The following is a 20,252-nucleotide window of genomic DNA, read 5'->3' as shown; positions in this document are numbered from 1 at the left end:
ATTTGATTCTTTAGCTTTGAAACAAAGCTACAGCTTTCTTATCAATAATCTGATATTCAGGTGTATCATAGGTTCATTTTTTTTTATTCAATTGTTACCTCTTATAGACAGTAATATGCCTTGGAACTACTTGAAAAATCTCGAAGTTAAGTTAAAAGAGGTACTAGTTAGAATTTTCAAATACTTGAATTTTTGAAATTTAAACTATAGCCTAGCTGTATTTAGTTCTCCTTGATGCTGGGAATGCACCGTAGAGTCTAAGCATTTTTCTTTTCTAATTTCAAAGACAATTCAAGGCTGAGATCACGATCATTGACCACTAGAACACAGGCAGTTACTCTGAAATAATCTTAAAATACCTTGGTGAAATCTTGACATAAACAGCTTGATTATTACTTCATGTTATGTTTAATGTCCTGGTAGAAGTCTAATTAAACTCAAACATTCCCTTCTCTCCAAATGGAATTTGAAAATATTGACTCTTTCCACCTTGGGAATATACTTTCTCTCCCAATGGAATTTGAAATAATCACTCTATCCACCTTGAGAATCTCAAGTAGAGTTGGGTCTAAGGACGTAATCTATTTTCAATCATTCGAAAATCATTTTCTGAATTTTTTTCATATCTTATACTGAAAATCAGTATCAATAAAAAGAAAAAATGATAAATTGCAAAAATAAAATCCATACAAGTATGCAAAAAGTGAATTTGAAACGATTTTAAAGGCCAAAGAAATTAGAAAATTGATACGTCCTTTGTGCAATTTACTGTAAAACCCTATTTTGCTTGTGTGCATTTCAGTGTGGGTTGCTGGGTCGTAAGTTGTAGTTCTTTCGCTTTTACTTGATTTGTATTATAAGACTAAACTAGAAAAGGAGAATAAATTTAAGTCTAGGTGGAAAGATGTTCAGAGATCAGGGATTTTAAATTAAACCAAATTTATTCATAATTTGCAATACCGATATTTGCTTGAAACTGAACAATATTCTGATAAACACACTGAAAGTACTGAACTTAACAACATAGTTTTTATTTTTTTCATTTTTATGGTATAATCTTATGGAAAGGTTCAGAAATAAAATCCATAGAGGTTGCAGTTTTTTTCAAGAGTGGCTGTTCTATCTTGAATTTTTGTGAAGGTTAGTGATTGTGTAATGATGCCATTAAAATTGGCATCTCACATAATATTGGACGCAGCTCAGAACATGGACTGTCTTGCCATCTGAATTGTGTTGTAAATCCTTCATCTTCAAACCCAACAAAATGAACACAATCCTTGTTAGGGGTGTTGTATGAAGGTGAGCCATCATTCCAGCTTGTGAAGTCTAACATGCTTCCGTCCATCCATTCAAACGTGATGTTTTTCCTCTTAAGGCCAATCCAAGCACCACGGCTTAAGTCGTCTTGAAACACATAGATAAAATTGTTTTTGTCTTCTGAATGGAAGGATGGGAGGTTTCCCCCGAGAGCCTCACAAAATTCTACAGCAACATCAAAAGGTGAATAACTAACTAAGTATCGAAAACAGCTACAGTCACTTTCGCTGCTGCAAACTAGGCTCCATCCGTCTATACAGTGGTTGTAACTTGGCGAAGTTCCAATTTCAGGCTCTGTAAAAAATGTTTTGTCTTAAGAATTGAAAAAAAATGATTGTATAGTAATAAATTGAACAATTTTCTTTCATCAATTCATCCTTTCATTATTTTGATTTTCATATCCATCAAAGAGCCTCTTAAATCGAACAAAAGACAACAGGTCCTTTGTACCGCTGACACTTTAGCTGGCAATTCCTTTGGGATAACATAAGCAATAATTGTTTAGTGGTGGGTATTTTTGCATCTGACTAGATTTAAATTTTACACTAAACCAGGAGAAAATAACACCGCACTTCAGCCATGACAAATAATACTGTCTAGTACCATCAGTAGCAAAAATATTACTTTTATAGTGATCTTCTGACTAGTTTGCTTTTAATTTCATTTAGTTTTTTTTCGTTCTTGATTCTGGGTATTTATAAATATCAGTATTTGCAATAGTAATGATTGAAGTGATTGATCATTTTCACTCCTGCTTGTTTAAAGCGTCTCTTAATTCAGTTATAGCAATTTACATTCGTTTTATGTTTGATGTATCATGTGACTTTTTTTTAGCTCATTTTAGGTTTTAAGATGGGTCTACTTTTCTTTGAAATATTTCTTTTGTTGAAAAAAGTATTTTAGTCTTCCAGCTTGTTTTTTCATTGAAATAGGGTTTATTATTGGGAACGAAAATCGTGTATATTTTTCAGCTTTTCTATTTAAGAGCAAAAACTGTGGAATGTCGAACCTTGGAATGACGCCAAAATAATAATATTCAGCAATATTTGTTGTTTTTCTGCAGATATGAACAATAGTCCTTTGATAAAAATTTTTGAACTAGTGTATTGGTTTATTGATCATAAGATTAATTAAAATCGGATTGAAAATCAGCGTAATTTTTGGTGGTCTAGAGGACTGAAGTCACCCTGTAGACGTATTTGAATATCTAAATCTTAATCCCTCATTTTATAAAATGGTTATTTTTGTATTTTATTTAGAAAAAATGTTTTGATAAGCTCATAGGAACGGCGTTTATAAGAAAAATCTGTTTAGTTAGGGGAAAAATAATCTTTTTCTTAGTAATTTCTTCCCTATGATGGTTCTTATGGCCCTTTGTACTTACTCATGAAGTGTTTTTTTTTATCAAATTATTAAAAATGACAAATCTTGAACCTAAGAAACGGTAAGATCAATTTTTTCTAAGATCAATTGTTCTCATTAAGTTTATTTTTCGAACTACCCCAAAAGGGTAAAGCGGTCGAAGAAATATTTTATAACAATTCAAAGCGGCAAAACTTTTCCTTTGTGTATTTCAAATAAGCCATAAACCAGTCAGAGATAATGAAATTTAGGCCTCTTCTGAGTGCTATAAGTTCCCTTCATAACTTATTTACAAAAGTTATCTCTCTGTTTGTACAATTGCCTCTATCTATACCCCATCCAATTGAACAAAACATATTCCGCGGAAATCATAAAACCCAAAATACTTAATTTATGCCTTCAACATTTGAAAATTTTGGAATCTTTTTATTTAGAATGGCTCAAAATGATATAAGGAGGAAGAAAAGATTAAAGTAGATAAAGCATATTCGTAAAGAAAGGTATTGAGGAAACATGGCGTTCCACGAGGTTTTCTATTGATGCCAGAATATCAAAATATAAACGAATTTGATATAGGCCTACGAGTGGATACCGAATAGTTCAGAACTGGAATTGTTGGTGATGATAGTGGAATTTGGAAAGTATGTGATAGCTCTGAGGAGGGGCAACAAGCGGTCCAGATGAAAATAAAGTTATTTGAAACATGGACCAAGGAAAATTGTGTGAAGTTTTTTGTCCAGAAAACAAAAGCAATTGTAATCAGGTGATGAAAAAAGTACTCTTGTCTTTTCCTTTTTTTAAATGGTGAACAAATTGTTTGATGGAATTTTACGTAAAATATATAAGTATAAAATTGGAATACGGAGGAACAATCTATAAGGCGGCGTCTAAGTCGCCGTTAGAGGAGCTAGAAACCATTCAATATATTGCTTAAAAGACAGCTTTTGGAACTAGAAAAACAACTCCGCAGAATTTTTTTGAAACAGAAAGTGGAATTAGAAAGCTAGGCAGCGGGGAAGACATAGCATCATTAAAGTTTTTACTAAACACATGCAAAGGTGACCTGTCGAATCCAGTTAAATCAGAAACGCTAAAAGAGGGAAGATAATAGTTTGAAAGGAAATAAAAAAAGGTATAGTGAGGAAGAAGAAGATAACGGAACAGCTTCAAATGGAATGCCAGTTGACAACAATGCTAAGGATACCTAATATGTAGGCTACCTATTGCTCATTGGGAATCCATTCTTTACCATTGCAATACTGAATTTGAAAAGTGGGATAATTTAGATTATGATCAGTAATTTAAGATGACAAAAGAAAGGTATTATTTGGACAGTGTAGATAGATCCATAGATGCATCCAAAGTAGATAATAAAGTGGAAGCTGCTTTTGTAATTTCCTATAAGAATATAGTTAGCTTAATTAGACTAATTGTTTCAAGCAGAAGTAGTGACTATAGCAAAAGCAGTGATATATCTAATAGGTACTGCACAGGGGCAGATCTAGAGAAAAATCTTGGGGGGTGGCACTTGACCAAGGGCACCAATTGATTCGAGCATAATGACAGGAGATAGGAGGTGTACATAACGTTTTCGTGTTCCCAACTGGTAAATTGGGGAGTTTCGCAGACCTAGAAATTTTCCACGTGCTTTGTAGCAGGCGATAACTTCTGTTTCGCAGATGGATTCCAAGAAATGTGCTTCTATCAAAGAAACTATAGCGATGGTAGACAAAATAATAGACGATGAGATAGACATTGATATGGTCGTTATCTATTTATCCCCCATAATTTCGGGGTAATAATAAACAAAATATGGGGTAATATCGGGGTAGTCAATGAAGAAAGGGAGGGAGACAAAGGCAATAAAAAAATTCAATAGTCTTCCAAGTTGTCTTGAAGAGACAATACATCTTGAAATAATTAATACTTGTGAATCAGCCAGCCTACGTCGACCTTATTAATCTGGGTAGTTTCTAACTTCTGCATTTTGCAATAGACGCAGATGCTGCATAGTTGTTCATAAGTCTTCTTTGTGTTTGTTGATTTGAGAGATCCCATCTAAGACAGTGTCAAATAACGCAATTTAGGAGGTGTAAAATGTGTTTTGAAAATATAGCGGGGAGGGGGGGGGGGGAATTTGTCGTTCTTTTTCAAAGAAAACACAAATAAAGGCATTTTCAATGAAAATACATAAAAAATCTAGAGGGGGAGTATGGGGTGGCTCCCTTGTCCCTCCAGTAATTGACACCACTGGTCTCAGATTTCTGTTTCGCCTTTCTTCAGGTTTGTAAGAATCATTATTGAGCGCGATCGACGAAACAACAGAATTTGTGATCGCTATATGTCACTTGGTTAATATCAAGTTTCATAAAAACGGATTATTCAAGTAAAAACAAAGAAGTAACGTTAAATTTTTCAAAAATTTCTCACAAATATATTAAAAATAAGAATGCTAAAATACCTTATAACTTCATCAAAAGCTCCTTTCAGATCCCGGAAAGCTTTTCCGGCTTCCGGGGGAATTGTTATGTCACTCGTAATTACTTTTCCATGTGTCATCCGGTATTTAAAAGAGTAATTAATGTGGAGTTCAAATATTGCGAAGACTGTTTGTTTTAACGAGAATGTAAATATGTGGGAGGTTGTGAGAAAATTAATACAATTTTTTCCCCTTAAATTCAAATAGGCTAGGAAAAAACAAGCCATATCCAGGAGGGCTAAAGGGTATGTACCCCCCCGTCCGAAACCTTTCTTCGACTCGTAAAAACGTAACGAAACGAATATAAACAAGTCTTTCCTGCGTTTCATAGTTTATGTTTGATAAAGATTCCTCAAAAAATCTTTAATACCCTTCCCCCTTGGAAATTTCCTGGATACCACCCTATGGAAGAGATTTAGAAATGTGAAAAATACCAGTTTTCAAATCTTAAGGGGTGTGTAACATTTCTAAATCTTCTATATTGGTAAAACGCCATTAATTGGGAGAAGGGATTGTTGAAACACAAATATTCAATCAACGAAGTCATAGTTTGCACCAAAGGCCCGAGAATTTTGATTCTGCCTTGGCCCAACACGTGCACAATAACCCTCACCACTTCATTTTGTTTGAAAACACTTCCATTATTCAGAGGTCCTTGTCGAAATATTTGCTTGATTTTCGTCTTCATATTTTGCTACTGGCTGACAAAATTCTCGTTTTCTCAACCATTTGATTTTTTTCATTAATTATATAGGCTACTTTCCTTTCCTGGTTTCTCACAAAACATTGAGCTTTAAATATTATAGGAATTGTTGAAGCTTGTCTTAAGTTTAATATGGTTCTTTACTTTCCTTTGTAAAACTTATTTTCTGGATAGTTGTGTTGTAATTAATGTTTATTAAGGGCTTATTTTTGGTTTATTTTGATAATTTTAAATATATATTTATAAAACTATGGTATAAATTAAATAAAAGAAAACAATTGTTTTTAACTGAAAGTAAGGAGCAGCATTAAAACTTAAAATGAACAGAAATTACTCCGTACATGACAGGGCCTTTTCCTACTCAAAACCCCGCTCTTTACACTAAAGTTTTTTACTGTTTTAAAAAGTAAAGTTAACAGAAAGTGTCAAACTTTAGCGTAAAAAGCGGGGAGTTGAGGAGGAAAAACCCCTTTCATATACAGAGTAATTTCTGTATAAGCATCTATATTAAGCATCTCAGACATAAGATCTTTCTATATATCAAGTTTCATTAAGATCCAACCACCCATTTGCAAGATAAAGATACCTCAATTTTCATGTCTTCCAAGATTTCCGGTTTCCCCATCCAACTCCCCTCAATGTCACTGGATCTGGTTGGGATTTAAAATAAGAGCTCTGAAGCACAAGATCCTTCTAAATATCAAACTTCATTAAGATCTTATCGCCCATTCGTAAGTTACAAATACATCTTTCTATTTTTTTCAAATTAACCCCCCCCTCCAAAAAAAACTCCCCCAAAGAGAGCGTATCCGTTACGGTTATGTCAATCACGTATTTAGGACTTGTGCTTATTTTTCCCACTAAATTTCTGTTTCGCCTCTCTTCAGGTTTCTAAGAATCATTATTGGACCTTCTTGAAGAAATTGACTTTCTCTATGCCGTTATGATTTACAAAATAAATGTTATTAACACACATAGGCCTATAACATAAACCTTACCCAATTGTAGCAACGAATCATAGTTTTGAGTGAGAAACCCCTTAAAAGTTCAATGTCTTATCAGTGTTACCCCCGTGAAAAGCCATTTAAAGATAAGACAATTCAAACAGGGGGTATGTTTAAATACCTACATTCCATTTTGAACTATACCATAAAAGGTAATAATTGTTTTTCAATACTGGTGAACTAATTATGGAATATAGTAGCTTAAAAAACAGTGAAAAGTTGAATTTTTCCATAGTAAGGAAGGATTTACACTTTTAATAGTAATATAGGATCAAATTTGACCAGAATATAAGCTGTAATGCACAAAAATCTGCACTACATAGAGGAGGAGGGAAGGGGTATAGTAAGGGATCTCAAAATAACTTCACGGGGTATACTTTAGCCTGTAGAAACATCCCTGAAAGTTTCAATTCTCTAGCCCAACAACTTTCCAAGATAGCAAGAAGTCAATGGACTAGAATTTTACCCAAGTTTCTTTTTAGCTGAAAGTAAGGAGTGACATTAAACTTAAAACGAACAGAAATTAATTCATATATGAAAGGGGCTGCTTCCTCATCAACGCCACGCTCTCTACGCTAAACTTTGACTCTTTCTCTCAACTCTCCTTTTTAAAACAGTAAAAAACTTTAGCGTAAAGAGAGGGGCGTTGATGAGGAAGCAGTCCCTTTCAAATACGAAGTAATTTCTGTTCGTTTTAAGTTTTAATGTCACTCCTTTCTTTCAGCTACAAAAAACTTGTTTTTTTTTATTTATTTACTTTCTGAACGTTTTTGAATCAATGCATGTTTTGATTTTGGCTCTCCGCAGAGGAATGATTAAAACGAAATTTGCAAGTTGATCATTTTTTGACTAAATGGCTTTCTCATAGTTTTGATTGAATGATTTTGAGAAAAAAAGGAACGGCGGAGGAAGCCTAGTTGCCCTGCGATTTTTTGGCTACTTAAAAAGGCAACTAGAACATTTAGTTTTTTACGAATGTTTATATTAGTAAAAGATAAACGTAACTTAATAAATTAGCTTACGTAACAAACTTTTGTAATCTCTGGTTTTTATTGCATATATGAGGGGTCCAAGTCCTCGTCAGTACCTCGCTCTTTACACTAAAGATTAAATATTGTCCCAATTCATTAAGAATGACCCCTGAATCATAAAAGCCGTAGAATAAATAGTTGAAATTACTAAAAATACTTTAGCGTAAAGAGCGAGATATTTGGAGGAGATGTGCCCCTCATATGTATGATAATTTCTGCTCTTTTTAAGTTTTAATGCTGCTCGTTAATTCTTGTTGAAAAAACTTTTCCTATTTATTTTTTCATTGTTTTTTTTTAATAATGCTAGAAAATCCTGCGCTCCCTTCATGGGAAGGGAATAAAATGGCTATATCAGAATTTTTATCCGTTGACTTTGGGAAAATATTTAGCGTGGGAGGTGGCCTAGGTGCCCTCCAGTTTTTTGGTCACTTAAAAAGGGTACTAGAACTTTTTCATTTTCGTTAGAATGAGTCTTCTCGCAAGATTCTAGGACCACTGGGTTGATACGATCACCCCTGGGGAAAAAACAACAACAAATAAACACGCATCGGGATCTCCCTTCTGGCAAAAAGTACGAAATTCCAAATTTTTGTAGATATGCGCTTGAAACTTCTGCAACAGGGTTTTCTGATAAGCTGAATCTGATGGTATGATTTATGTTAAGATTCTATGACTTCCTAGTCATATTACAAGTCATATACATGTCATATACAAGATTCTATTCCCCCTATTTTCTAAAATAAGGCAAATTTTTTCAGGCTCGTAACTTTTAATAGGTAAGATTAAACCTCATGTAACTTATATATTTAAAATCAGCATTAAAATGCAATTCTTTTGATGTAGCTATTGGTATCAAAATTCCATTTTTTAGAGTTCTGGCTACTATTGAGCCGGGTCACTCCTTACTACAATTCGTTAGCACAAACTGTTTGATATGGTTTTTTTTTATTCGCTGGCGATTTCCTTAACCTATTTTTCGGCTCATTAATGGCTAGTTTTTCCTCATCATTGTAGACTCCCCAAAACTTGTTCGGGAGCCAGGTTCTAGTAAGAAGTAAGCGGGATGTGGTAAATAGATGAGACCAAGAATCTCCCTTGTAGGTGCAACATCAAACCAGTGCCAAACCCCAGTGAGTAAAAACCAGACACTACTAGGAGTGCAGAATACGTGCCTATTAGTTGAAAGCTGAGTTTAAATAGAAATGAGTGATATAGTGATCTGCTGCCTAATTTGGGTTTCGTTTCAACACTGAATTCAAAATATAAATAAAAGAAAATTCTCATGCAAAATCTCATGTTTTGCAAGTTTCAACGCTATTATATTTTCTCATGTTTTTTGGCTATGATAATATGTTTTTGACAATTTTGAAGTGGAAGCCCTGCTTTGGACATAGTTATTTGAGTCAAAGCTGTTCTGATGCAATCATATATCCAGGCTCGGATACTCTCTCGTTAATTGCTCATATGATGCGTCTCAGAAATGGACGTATCCAGTAAAAGAAAATACTGAAAAGTGAATTGAAACCGCAGAATTTGAATAACTTTGCCATGGGGTTGAGTTGCATGAAATGGGACTCTTTCCTTGACATTTCACGTAATTCTTCTATAGCTTTTGATCAATTCATGTCAATTTTTCAACCGATTTATGAGAAAACATGTCCTTTGCGACATGTAAAGCAAAAATAATGATTTCCCTTCGAACTTTATGTGACCAACATTTCCATAAATACATCATATGCCCCCGGGGCATAACTTTAAAAAAAACTGCCACCACAATTTCTGTGGTTATGCTCAAGAGTTTTTGTTACACAATCTTTGGTCTATTTAAAAAAAAGTAATATCTCAGGAATCTGAACGGATACATTTGGGGAAAAGAGGACGTAGGGGGGGGGTCCAGTTGCCCCCTTCCAGTTTTGACTCTTTCTAGTTGCCCCTTTTGACTCTTAAAAAGGGAACCAGAGCTTTCAATTTTTAATCGTTTGAGGCCCCTCCAAAGTTCATATAACCACCCGTTCCATAAGACCTTTATATGTGCCATGGCATAATTTACAACAACGGAGTATAACCTCTCTATAAAATCTCGATAACGACTTTGGCGGTAAAGTTGAAATTTCCAAGGATCATAGGAGTGGGGAGGGGCGTATAAATGCTAAGTCTTGACTAAGGAGAGAATGTAAAACTAATTCAAAAGAAAGTTAGTGCATCTAGGCTGTCAGAGGGAAATGGAGAAGAAGTTCTCAGAATGGGCTGAAGAATGAAGAACGGGCAAAGAACTTCAAATTTTGTATTGGGCAGGTGTGACCAAGAGCGTCAGGTTGATGATTCACTCAAACACTATGCACTATAGAACCCCGCGGGAATTAGAACATATTTTTGTACAAGTAGTGAGGTAAATCAAAAGATTCTATGTCGTACGAGTACAACAAAAACCTAGGGTTAATTCATTAACCTACGGTTTATCTGGCGTACGATATAAACAAGAGCTAAGAGGTCATATGGCACTTGAAACAAGGTTGAAAGAGCCAAGAGCCAAGAGTTCATATGGCAAGAGCTCTAGCGAAATTCTAAGAATGAATAGATTAATTTAAAGGGAAAATCAGCGGCTTAATTCCTGTTGAGATTTAAAATGAGACCTCTGAGACACGAAGTCCTTCTAAATGTTAAAAATCATTAAGATCCAATCACCCACTCGTAAGTTAAAAACACCTCATTTATTTTGATTTTTCCTCTCCCTTCAACGCCCAAGATGGTCGAATCGGGAAAAACGACCTTATCAAGTCAATTTGCGCAGGTCCCTGACACACCTACCAATTTTCATTGCCCAGAACGTCCAGAAGTACCGGACTCACCAAAACACTGGAACCTCTTAACTCCCCCAGAGAGAGCAGATCCAGTCCGGTTGTGTCAATCTCGTATCTACGACATTTGCTTATTCCCCCCACCAAATTTAATCCCAATCTTTCCACTCTAAGCGTTTCGCTTCAGGTGTCCCCCTCTACCTTCCCTCAATGTCAACAGATCTAGTTGGAATTTAAAATAAGAGGTTTGACACATGAGGTCCTTCTAAATATTAAATTTCATTATGATCTGGTCACCCGTTTGTATTTTAAAAATACTTCAATTTTTCTCATTTTTCCTAATTAACACCCCCCCCCCCAAACTCCCCGAAAGAGAGCGGATCCAGTCTAATTATTTCAATCATGTATGTAGGACTTGTACTTGTTCTTCCCACCAAGTTTCATCTTGACTTCTCCACTCTAAGCGTATTCCAAGATTTCCTGTTTCCTCCTCAAACTCCCCGAGATTTCACAAGATACGGTCAAATTTTTAAATAAAAGCTCTGCGTCGCGAGGTTCTTCTAAATACCAAATTTCATTAATATCCAATCACCCATTCTTAAGTTAAAATATACTTTATTTTTTCAATTTTTCGTCTCCCTCCAGCCCCCCAGGTAGTCGAATCGACAGTAATCAAGTCAATTTTTGCGGGTTCCTGACACGCCTAACAATTTTCATCATCCTAGCACGTCCAAAAGTACTGAACTCGCCAAAGCACTGGAATTCCACCCAACTCCCAAAAGAGAACGGGTCTGGTCCAATTATATCAATCAAGTATCTTGAACTTTTGCTTATTCTTGCCCATGAAGTTTCATCCCGTTCTCCAATCTAAGCGTTTTCCAAGATTTCTGGTTTCCAAGATCTCTATTTCCCCTTTCCAGCCCCAAATGTTCCTGGATCCAATTCAAATTGAAAATGGAGCATCTGAGACAAAGATAAGTCTATATATCAAGTTTCATTAAGATCCGATCACCCATTCCTAAGAAAAGATACCTAAATTTCCACGTGTTACAAGATTTTCGGTTTCCCACTCCAACTCACCCTGATGGTAGTGGATCTGGTTGGGATTTAAAATAAGAGCTCTAAAGCACAAGATCCATTTAAATATCAAATATCATTAAGATCTGATCACTCGTTCGTAAGTTACAAATACCTCATTTCTTCTAATTTTTCCAAATTACCCCCCCCCAATAAATCCCCCAAAAAGAGCCAATACGGTCTGGTTATGGCAATTACGCATCTAGAACTTGTGCTTATTCTTCCCACCAAGCATCACCACGATCTCTCCACTTTAAGTGTTTTCTAAGATTTCTGGTTTCCTCCTCCAACTCTCCGAACGTCACTAGATCCAATCAAGATTTAAATTCAGAGCTCTAAGATACCAGGCCCTTCTAAATGCTAAATTTCAGTAGGACCCTATTACAAGTTCGTAAGTTCAAAATACCTATTTATTTCTTTTCCAAATTACTGAATCAGGTCCCCCCCCAGCTCCCCAAATAGAGTTGATCTGTTGCGGTTATGTAAATTACGTATTTAGGACATATACTTATTCTTCCTCTAAGTTTCATCCTGATCTCTTCACTCTAAGCGCTTTCCAACATTTCAACCCCCCCCCCCCCCCCCAAACTCCCCCAATGACACTGTATCCGGTTGGGACTTCAGATAAGAGATCTGAATTAAGAGATCCTTTTAATTATCAAAGTTCATTAAGATCCAATCACTCCTTTTTAAGTTAAAAATACCTCATTCTTTTTAATTTTTCAGAATTAGCACTCCCCCCAACTCCCCCAAAGAGAGCAGATCCATTCCAGTTATGTCAATTACGTAGCTAGGACGCGTGCTTATTTTTCCCACCAAGTTTCATCCCGATCCCTCCACTCTAAGCGTTTTCCAAGATTTTAGGTTTCCCCCTCCAACTGCCACCAATGTTACTGGATCCGGTCGGACTTTATAATAAGAGCTCTGCTACATGTTATACTTCCAAATATCAAGTTTCATTAAGATCCAATCTCCCGTTCGTTAGTTAAAATACCTCATTTTTTCTAATCTTTCCGAATTAGCCGTCCCCCCACTTCCCCCAAGACGGTCGAATCTGGAAAACCACTATTTTTAATTTAATTTGGTCTGATCCCTGATACCCTTGGCAAATTTCATCGTTCTAGCTTATCTGGAAGGGCGCAAACTAGCAAAACCGGGACAGACTGACAGACAGACAGACCGACAGAATTTGCTCTCGCTATATGTCACTAGGTAAATACCAAGTGCCATAGAAAGGGTGTATCTGCAACACATCGGAAATTGGCTAAGGTTTTAATTTAAAACTTTTGTTTAACATAAGGGGGAAGAGGAGCTATAATTTTGAGGTATAGCTGTTCCCACTCAAGTGGCTATTTTTGCTACCCATAACCCTGTAAACTATATGATAGCTGATTAAATCAAAATTTGATTATAGTCAATTTTCTCAGAAACTTAAAAAGATCTAGTAAGTATATATCGATAATTATCATCACCCCCAATGCCTCAGGGGCAATGTCCTTTTATTGTGTATACCAACTATTGACAACAGAGAGGTTTTAATGTTTGGTCTTGGTTATCCGATTTATCTCTTGGTTTTCTAAGGTACCTCTTGTCAGTCTGTTCTTTTATAGAATCTTGAAGACTTACCAGTTGTTTCAGCAGAGGAATACGTTGTTCTAGAACTTCCTGTTCCTATTATTGGCATTTCTGTAGTTGGTTGTTCTGTGGGTTGAGTACTTTTACCGAGAAGAGTGGCCTTAAATCGTGAAAGATATATGACTTTTCTTTGTGGACTGTCAACATATCTTGCTGCTAGGCATAACTAAAATTAAACGATATTCTTTTATCTTGTACTCTATTTTTATAGACAGCTGTTATATTAGTGACAAGTTGATAAATACAAATGCATATACGCAAGCAACAAACCATACACATAATATCGTAACTAGGCATCTTATATGGTTGTTTCATTGATTTATAATATCATAGTATATAGTTTACAGATTTACTCGTAATAAGTAGCCAAAACAGCTTAGTAAGCTTTAATTGTCGATGGATATACAACAATAAAAGTAACTAGCAGTACCATCAATATCATTAGAGACAGTGTTCTGGCTCTTTTCATGTGCTCTTTTCAGAGCCAGTACTCTTTTTAAGAGCACAATGACCGAAAGGCCTAGATCACCCTTCTTACGATTTTTGCTACCCCTTCCATAATCTCCAGCATATCTGATAAACAACTTGAGAGAGTAAATCTTTTTACATAGTCAAAAGGTCCAATGAGTATGCAACCAGGGATAGAATACCTTTATAAACTCCAGGGGAAAAGTCTTTCATAAAGCAAAAATTTATCGTGGTTTATAAATAGGGTTTATAGCGTTAAAGGAGGATTTTTTAATATTGGACGTGCTTTCGGCTCAAAACTTTCAGGTATTGCTCTCTCCATCAAAAACATCAAGCAATCGGCTGTGGGAGGAGGAAGGGGCAGAAATAGGCAAAAAACATTTTGCTGGTCAGTTAGAAATGTATAGCCTGAAGTTAATTGACCAAGAGGAACCTAATGTACAAAACTCTATTCCAGGCTAAACCCTGGGATAAACCCTTTTAGGATAAACCCTTATCCTAAGGCTGAGGAAGTCCCAATGTAGAAAAAAAAATAGAAACACGTAGTTTTGTCCATCTCCCTCTTAAAACAAGGCCAGACAAAGGGACAAGAAAAGCGAAACGTTTTTCACTTGGTAATTATGAAGAAAGTTATAGGAAGAGGCAAGAGGCCTAAATAAATTGTAAATTGAAAGATCTAGTACCCTTTTCCAGGGCTGAAACAATTTGGAAGGTACCAAGCCTACCTTCCATGCCCTTTTCTGCTACCGAATACACTTGCAATACCAGGAAATTGGACCACAATTTTGAGGTAGTCATTTTGCTGGGTAATGTCAAAAGGCCTGATACGTCTCTAGGGTTGAAAGTACCTCTACATCAACCAACATTTGTTCAAAGGTGGGTAAGGTTTGACCTTGTGCATTAAAATAGATGGGCACTTTCACTGTTTGTGCTCTTTGGCATGGGTATCTTACATTTATTATGAGAGAAAAATAGGATATTGGGTCCAGAAAAGATCTGAGTTTTCAATTGCAAAACAGGGATCAAACATTGTCTAAATAATTTTTTTTAATCTGCTTGAGGCTTTTATCCTTGACGCCTTGGCATAAAGGAACCCAATGGATAACAAAACAGAGGACCCTCAAAATTAGGCCCGAAAAGGGCCAAAAAACACTTAATTTCCGACTGCTTGAGACGTAAACCCTAAGTTTCTAAGTTAAGAAGACCCCGACACACACAAATTTCTATTCGGGGTAACTGTTTCCTTACGACTTGAAGTTTATAACTGAAACTCTTTTGGTCCAGGAAACCCAGGACCTATAAAAAAATGAAAAAAAAATAATGGTTTAATTGAAAATGAAGATGAAAAACGGATCGATAACAGTTTTGTACTGACTTGAAACTTAAAACCATAACTCTACATGTCAAAATTACTCTAATGCACAAAAATACTTTAAATTCTTGCAACTTGCTTCGCTAAATTCTTTCAACCCCAAAGAACAAGAAAAAATAAAATAAAATATTTTTTTTAACAGAAAATGGGCCAAAAAACTCTAAACTTCGTTGTAATGTGAGGAGAGCCTTAATGTATAGGTTGCTTTAGCTTAGGGGTACGCTCTAGTGGGCACTCACAATGAAAATGAGCCAAATATTTTTTTTATGAGCCTTAAGGTTAAATGAGCCTTAAGGTTAAATAACTCAACCATGTAAGGATCCTTGCCTCACAGAGGTCGGGGGAGCATGACGGTCCCAAGTCCGCAAATGAGGAGGGTTGGGCTGTGGGCTTGCAACCCACACCCGGGACCTTGAGGGGCAACCCTCAGGGGAAAAACAACTGCAACTGAAACGTCTACAACAGCCTCGGATACATCACCTCCCCAGATAACGACCCCTGCATGCCCCCGGAACCGATTTTTGACTGCGAAACAGAATCTAAAGATGGGTTTTTGGAACGTGAGAACGATGAACCAGTTATCCAAGACAGAGCAAGTCCTTAAAGAGATGAGACAATACCTCATCGATATACTCGTTCTCAGTGAAATAAGGTGGACTGGAAATGGATTAGAGAAGTTCAGTGATGGATATGTCATGGCATTTAGTGGTCACCCTTCCGTCCACCGTGCTGGTGTAGGACTTCTGATGTCGCCACTTGCACACAAAGCAATGACAAACTGGAACCCAGTTAACGAACGTATAATGACAGCTCGCTTCGTATCAAATCACACAAAAATGACCATCATCGCATGCTACGCTCCAACAAACGAAGCTGATGAAGAGGAAAAAGGTGCTTTCTATAACATGCTACACTCGGTCACCAAAGACGTTCCCAGGCATGATGTACTCTGCGTGGTTGGCGATCTAAATGCTAAAGTTGGTGCAGACCGCCAGTACTGCCCTGAAGTTCTGGGCCCACATGGCATGGGAGAGATAAATGAGAATGGCACACTGCTAATCGATTATGCACTAAGCAACGATTTGATAATAGGTGGTAGTATGTTCGACCATAAAACAATTCACAAGTACACATGGGTGTCCCCCGACGGCCGAACGAAGAATCAAATCGACCATTTCCTCATGTCAAGACGTTGGAGAAGTAGCCTGTGTGACGTGAGGGGTTTTCGAGGAGCGGATGTTAATTCAGATCACATCCTGATGATAGCCGAAGTAAGAATCAAACTGAAAGCTCAGAAGCGGAAAACTAACACTGCAACACATAAACAATTTGACACCGATAAGCTGAAAGATCCTGACATCCGCAAAAACTTCTGCATATCTCTACATAACAGATTTGAAGCGTTAAATCTGCTCGACGAAACCAATGAATTTGATGTTGAGAATACATGGACCTCAGTCATGAGTGTGTACCATGACGTTGCGAAGGCCAACCTTGGCTTCAAGAAAAGAAAGAAAGAAGAATGGATATCGGATGACACATGGAAATATATCAGTAAACGCAAGGAAACCCGAACGCTTATCCTGAATACATCAAGCCCAGAGCAAAAAGCCCAATTACAGCTCCGCTACAAAGAAGAGGATAAAGCAGTGAAAAGAAGTGCCAGGAAAGACAAGAGAATTGCCATTGAGAGAAAAGCAGCCTTTGCAGAAGAAGCTGCAAAGAAAGGAGACTCAAAAATGGTTTATCGACTAACAAACGAGATAGTTGGAAAGAAAACAGATCGTACATCCCTTGTAAAAGATGAAAATGGAGACGTTATTTCGGATCCACAGAAAGCTGACGAGAGATGGGCCTCACATTTCGAGAAAGTCTTAAATAGGCCCAGATCTGATGATCCAGAAGCAGTACCGGATAAGCCATTTTTACAAATTGACGTAAGTGCTGACCCACCCAGCACGGTAGAAGTGACGACAGCTGTGAAAAAGCTGAAAAATGGACGTGCACCTGGAGTCGATGGGATCACGGCAGAGATGCTGAAAGCGTCCCTTCGAGCCTGCATGTTCGTATGGACGGCTCTTCTAGTGGCCATCTGGAACAACGAAAAAGTCCCAAAAGATTGGACCAGAGGTATACTGGTCAAACTCTTCAAGAAAGGCGATGCACAAATTTGTGACAATTGGAGGGGCATCAATTTGACGTCTGTGCCTAGTAAAATACTAGCCTCAGTAATACTACAACGCCTAAGAGCAGCCCTGGACTCACATCTCAGGGAAGAGCAGCATGGGTTCCGACCTGGTAGGTCTTGCTCTGATCTTATTTTCATTCTTAGACTGATGGTGGAAGAGTCCAGAGAATGGAACAAAAAGCTGTACCTGCTCTTCATTGATTTTGAAAAGGCGTTCGATTCTGTTGACCGAGACAATTTATGGAAGATTTTGAAATATTACGGAGTACCTGATAAACTAGTCAAAATGATAATCGCACTATATGAGGATAGTGAATGCTGTGTACGCACAGAAGATGGGGACACGCGTTTCTTCAAGATAATGTCTGGCGTCAAACAAGGGTGTGTCCTATCCCCGTTTCTGTTTGTCATTGTAATGGACTATATTCTACGGCAGTCTTCAGGCATTGGAGTGAAGATTAGCAGCCGACTGATCTCCGATCTGGACTTCGCAGATGACGTTGTTCTTCTTGAAGAAGCGAAACTGCGACTGCAGCTGCTACTCGACGCCATAGACGAAAAGGCCGAGAAAATGGGACTTGCAGTAAATGTCAGTAAAACAAAGAGTATGGCCACATCTGACTCCCCACTCATATTAAAATGCAAAAATAAAACTATTGAGCAGGTCAAGGAATTTAAATATCTTGGGAGTTGGATCGAATACGATGGTGAAATAGCCAACGAAATCAAGAGGAAAATTGGACAGGCGACATCGGCTTTTAGCAAGTTAAAACCAGTCTGGCGCAGTAGTAAATACTCTATGCGCTTGAAGCTCCGCCTCCTGAATAGCAATGTGATGTCCATCCTCCTCTACGCTAGTGAATGCTGGAAACTAAACACCCAGCTAGAGAAACGTGTCCTAGCCTTTGAAAACATGTGCCTTAGGAGAATCTTGAACATATCGTGGCAGGAAAAGGTCACCAGCATAGAAGTTCGCCGGCGAACCGGTCAGCCATTAGTTACTGACCTTCTGAAACGTAGGAGATGGACATACCTTGGCCACGTCCTCCGTATGCCAGAGGATCAACTCCCGAATACAGTACATAATTAGCGTCCCGAGGGGAGGTGAAAAAGAGGTTGACCAAGACACACCTTACGACGACAGTACGACCGAGACCTGAGAAATGCGGAGTTGTCTCTTCAACCACAGTGGGAGGACGTCATGGCTGCAGCTCAGCTCCGAGATGTCTGGCGAGGTTTCGTAGACGCCCTATGAGCCACCCCTGGCTCTGGAGGATCTAAGGTCTAAGGTAAGGTCTTAAGGTTAAATCTGTAAATCTCAAGGACCCTTATGGATAGAAAAAACGATTAAAACAAATTTTGGCTCCTCCAGAAGTAGCCTAAAAAAGAACCAAAAAACTTTTTTTGAGCCGATCAAAATTTAGTTCGTAAGCACCTGGGCGAAGGCGGATCCTAAATATTGGCTTAAAGAACAATGATTGATTCTCATTCCTTATACAAATATAAAAAAATCAATTGTCGCAAACAATAGAACACTTATTGTTTGGATCAGATTGCAAAGTAAATTTACGAGTTTTTGAAGCCCTAATGGATAATAGGCATCACTAAAAAAAATCACTAAAAAAGCACTACTTAAGTAAAGAGCCAAGTGGGTTCAATGTATTATTTTTTTTTTCACCAATGCACTTCGTATGGCATGCATCAAGACGTATGACATGTATCCATAACCTTTGAATACTCATGGTGAATAAAATTTACTCCTGTAGAATTGAATCTATCTTTTCTCTTGCCCTGAGGGTTATAGAAAAGAACTGTGATTTCTTGCATTTTATTTTTGATCGTAAGGAAGGTAGTTGGTCAGTAAGTATTGAATCTTGTATTGTATCAGACGTCAACGGAGAAAGAGATAGAGGAGGCGAGGGGATAAATTTTTTCCCATCTTTAGTATTTATGTAACTTTTTTTTTGCTTTCAGTCAGTAATTTGATTTTTCAATATTCGAGGCTCAATTTTTAAGCCTCAATTAAGGTTTTTTTAAAAATAAAAAATACCTTTTTTTTAGTTGCCTTATGTAAATAACGAGGTTGCATCAATATTAGGTCATATTTACTCAATTACAGCATACATCTCACCGGTTTTTAGTATTGTTACTGTGGCCCGTTCAGGGCATTTTTTCGGTGACAGGCCCAGTGTCCAGTTTCCGGCAAAGAAATTACCCAACTTTTAGAGGAAGATAAAGAAGATAAAGATGCACAAGCAGGCAGCAGTGACGGCAAAGACGATTCAGTTGAAGCAAAGGATCTAGAACTGTCCGACAGAAGCAAGGAAGATTCTGGTTTACCACTTCGACTCTGAAAAAGCATTAGAGACATTCTAAGGGTGAATCCTGTTCGTCAAACAACAGCCTCAGGGAAGGGCAAGAGGACAAACTGTTGGTTCTATCCACTCAGTAAGTGCCGCAAAAATACTCATCGCTGTAACTCGTGTTGGAAACCATTTTGTAGTAAACAGCGATCGTTATTGCGCCTGAAGTCCAGACAAGAATAGCCTAAAGATGTAGGAAAACCAGTTATTCAGAAAATCATTGTCTGCTTTTTCTCTGATTTCCATCCCAATCATTTTGAATAAACATTAGTCGAGATCATCAATGTCAAAGTAGAAGGAATATAATTTATCCATCTTTAATAGTAATGTTTCACGGTGCCCTTGTTTATTGTTCTTTAGTTAACGAATAAGCTTTTAAAACCCGAAAGACAAGCTGGTCTAGGTGGTAAAGACTTAGGAACTTCTACAAAACTAGTTTGCCGAGTTTATCAAGC

At 37.2% G+C, this 20,252-nt stretch overlaps 1 protein-coding gene across 1 annotated transcript; it reads right to left on the bottom strand.

Annotated features, from left to right (window-relative positions):
* Positions 1–922: 922 nt before the first annotated feature.
* Positions 923–13,577, bottom strand: LOC136041691 (macrophage mannose receptor 1-like). The gene is made up of 2 exons (XM_065726414.1): positions 13,398–13,577; positions 923–1,611 (listed from the first exon to the last, which is right to left on the bottom strand). Exons 1-2 carry the CDS (start codon positions 13,453–13,455, stop codon positions 1,142–1,144), a joined length of 528 nt encoding a protein of 175 aa, XP_065582486.1. The 5' UTR covers positions 13,456–13,577; the 3' UTR covers positions 923–1,141.
* Positions 13,578–20,252: the final 6,675 nt, after the last annotated feature.

Source organism: Artemia franciscana, unplaced genomic scaffold (genome assembly GCF_032884065.1).
Source record: "Artemia franciscana unplaced genomic scaffold, ASM3288406v1 PGA_scaffold_324, whole genome shotgun sequence".
Classification (NCBI taxonomy): domain Eukaryota; kingdom Metazoa; phylum Arthropoda; class Branchiopoda; order Anostraca; family Artemiidae; genus Artemia; species Artemia franciscana.
Note: the sequence above shows the minus strand (reverse complement) of the source record. Positions and strands in the feature narration are given on the sequence as shown.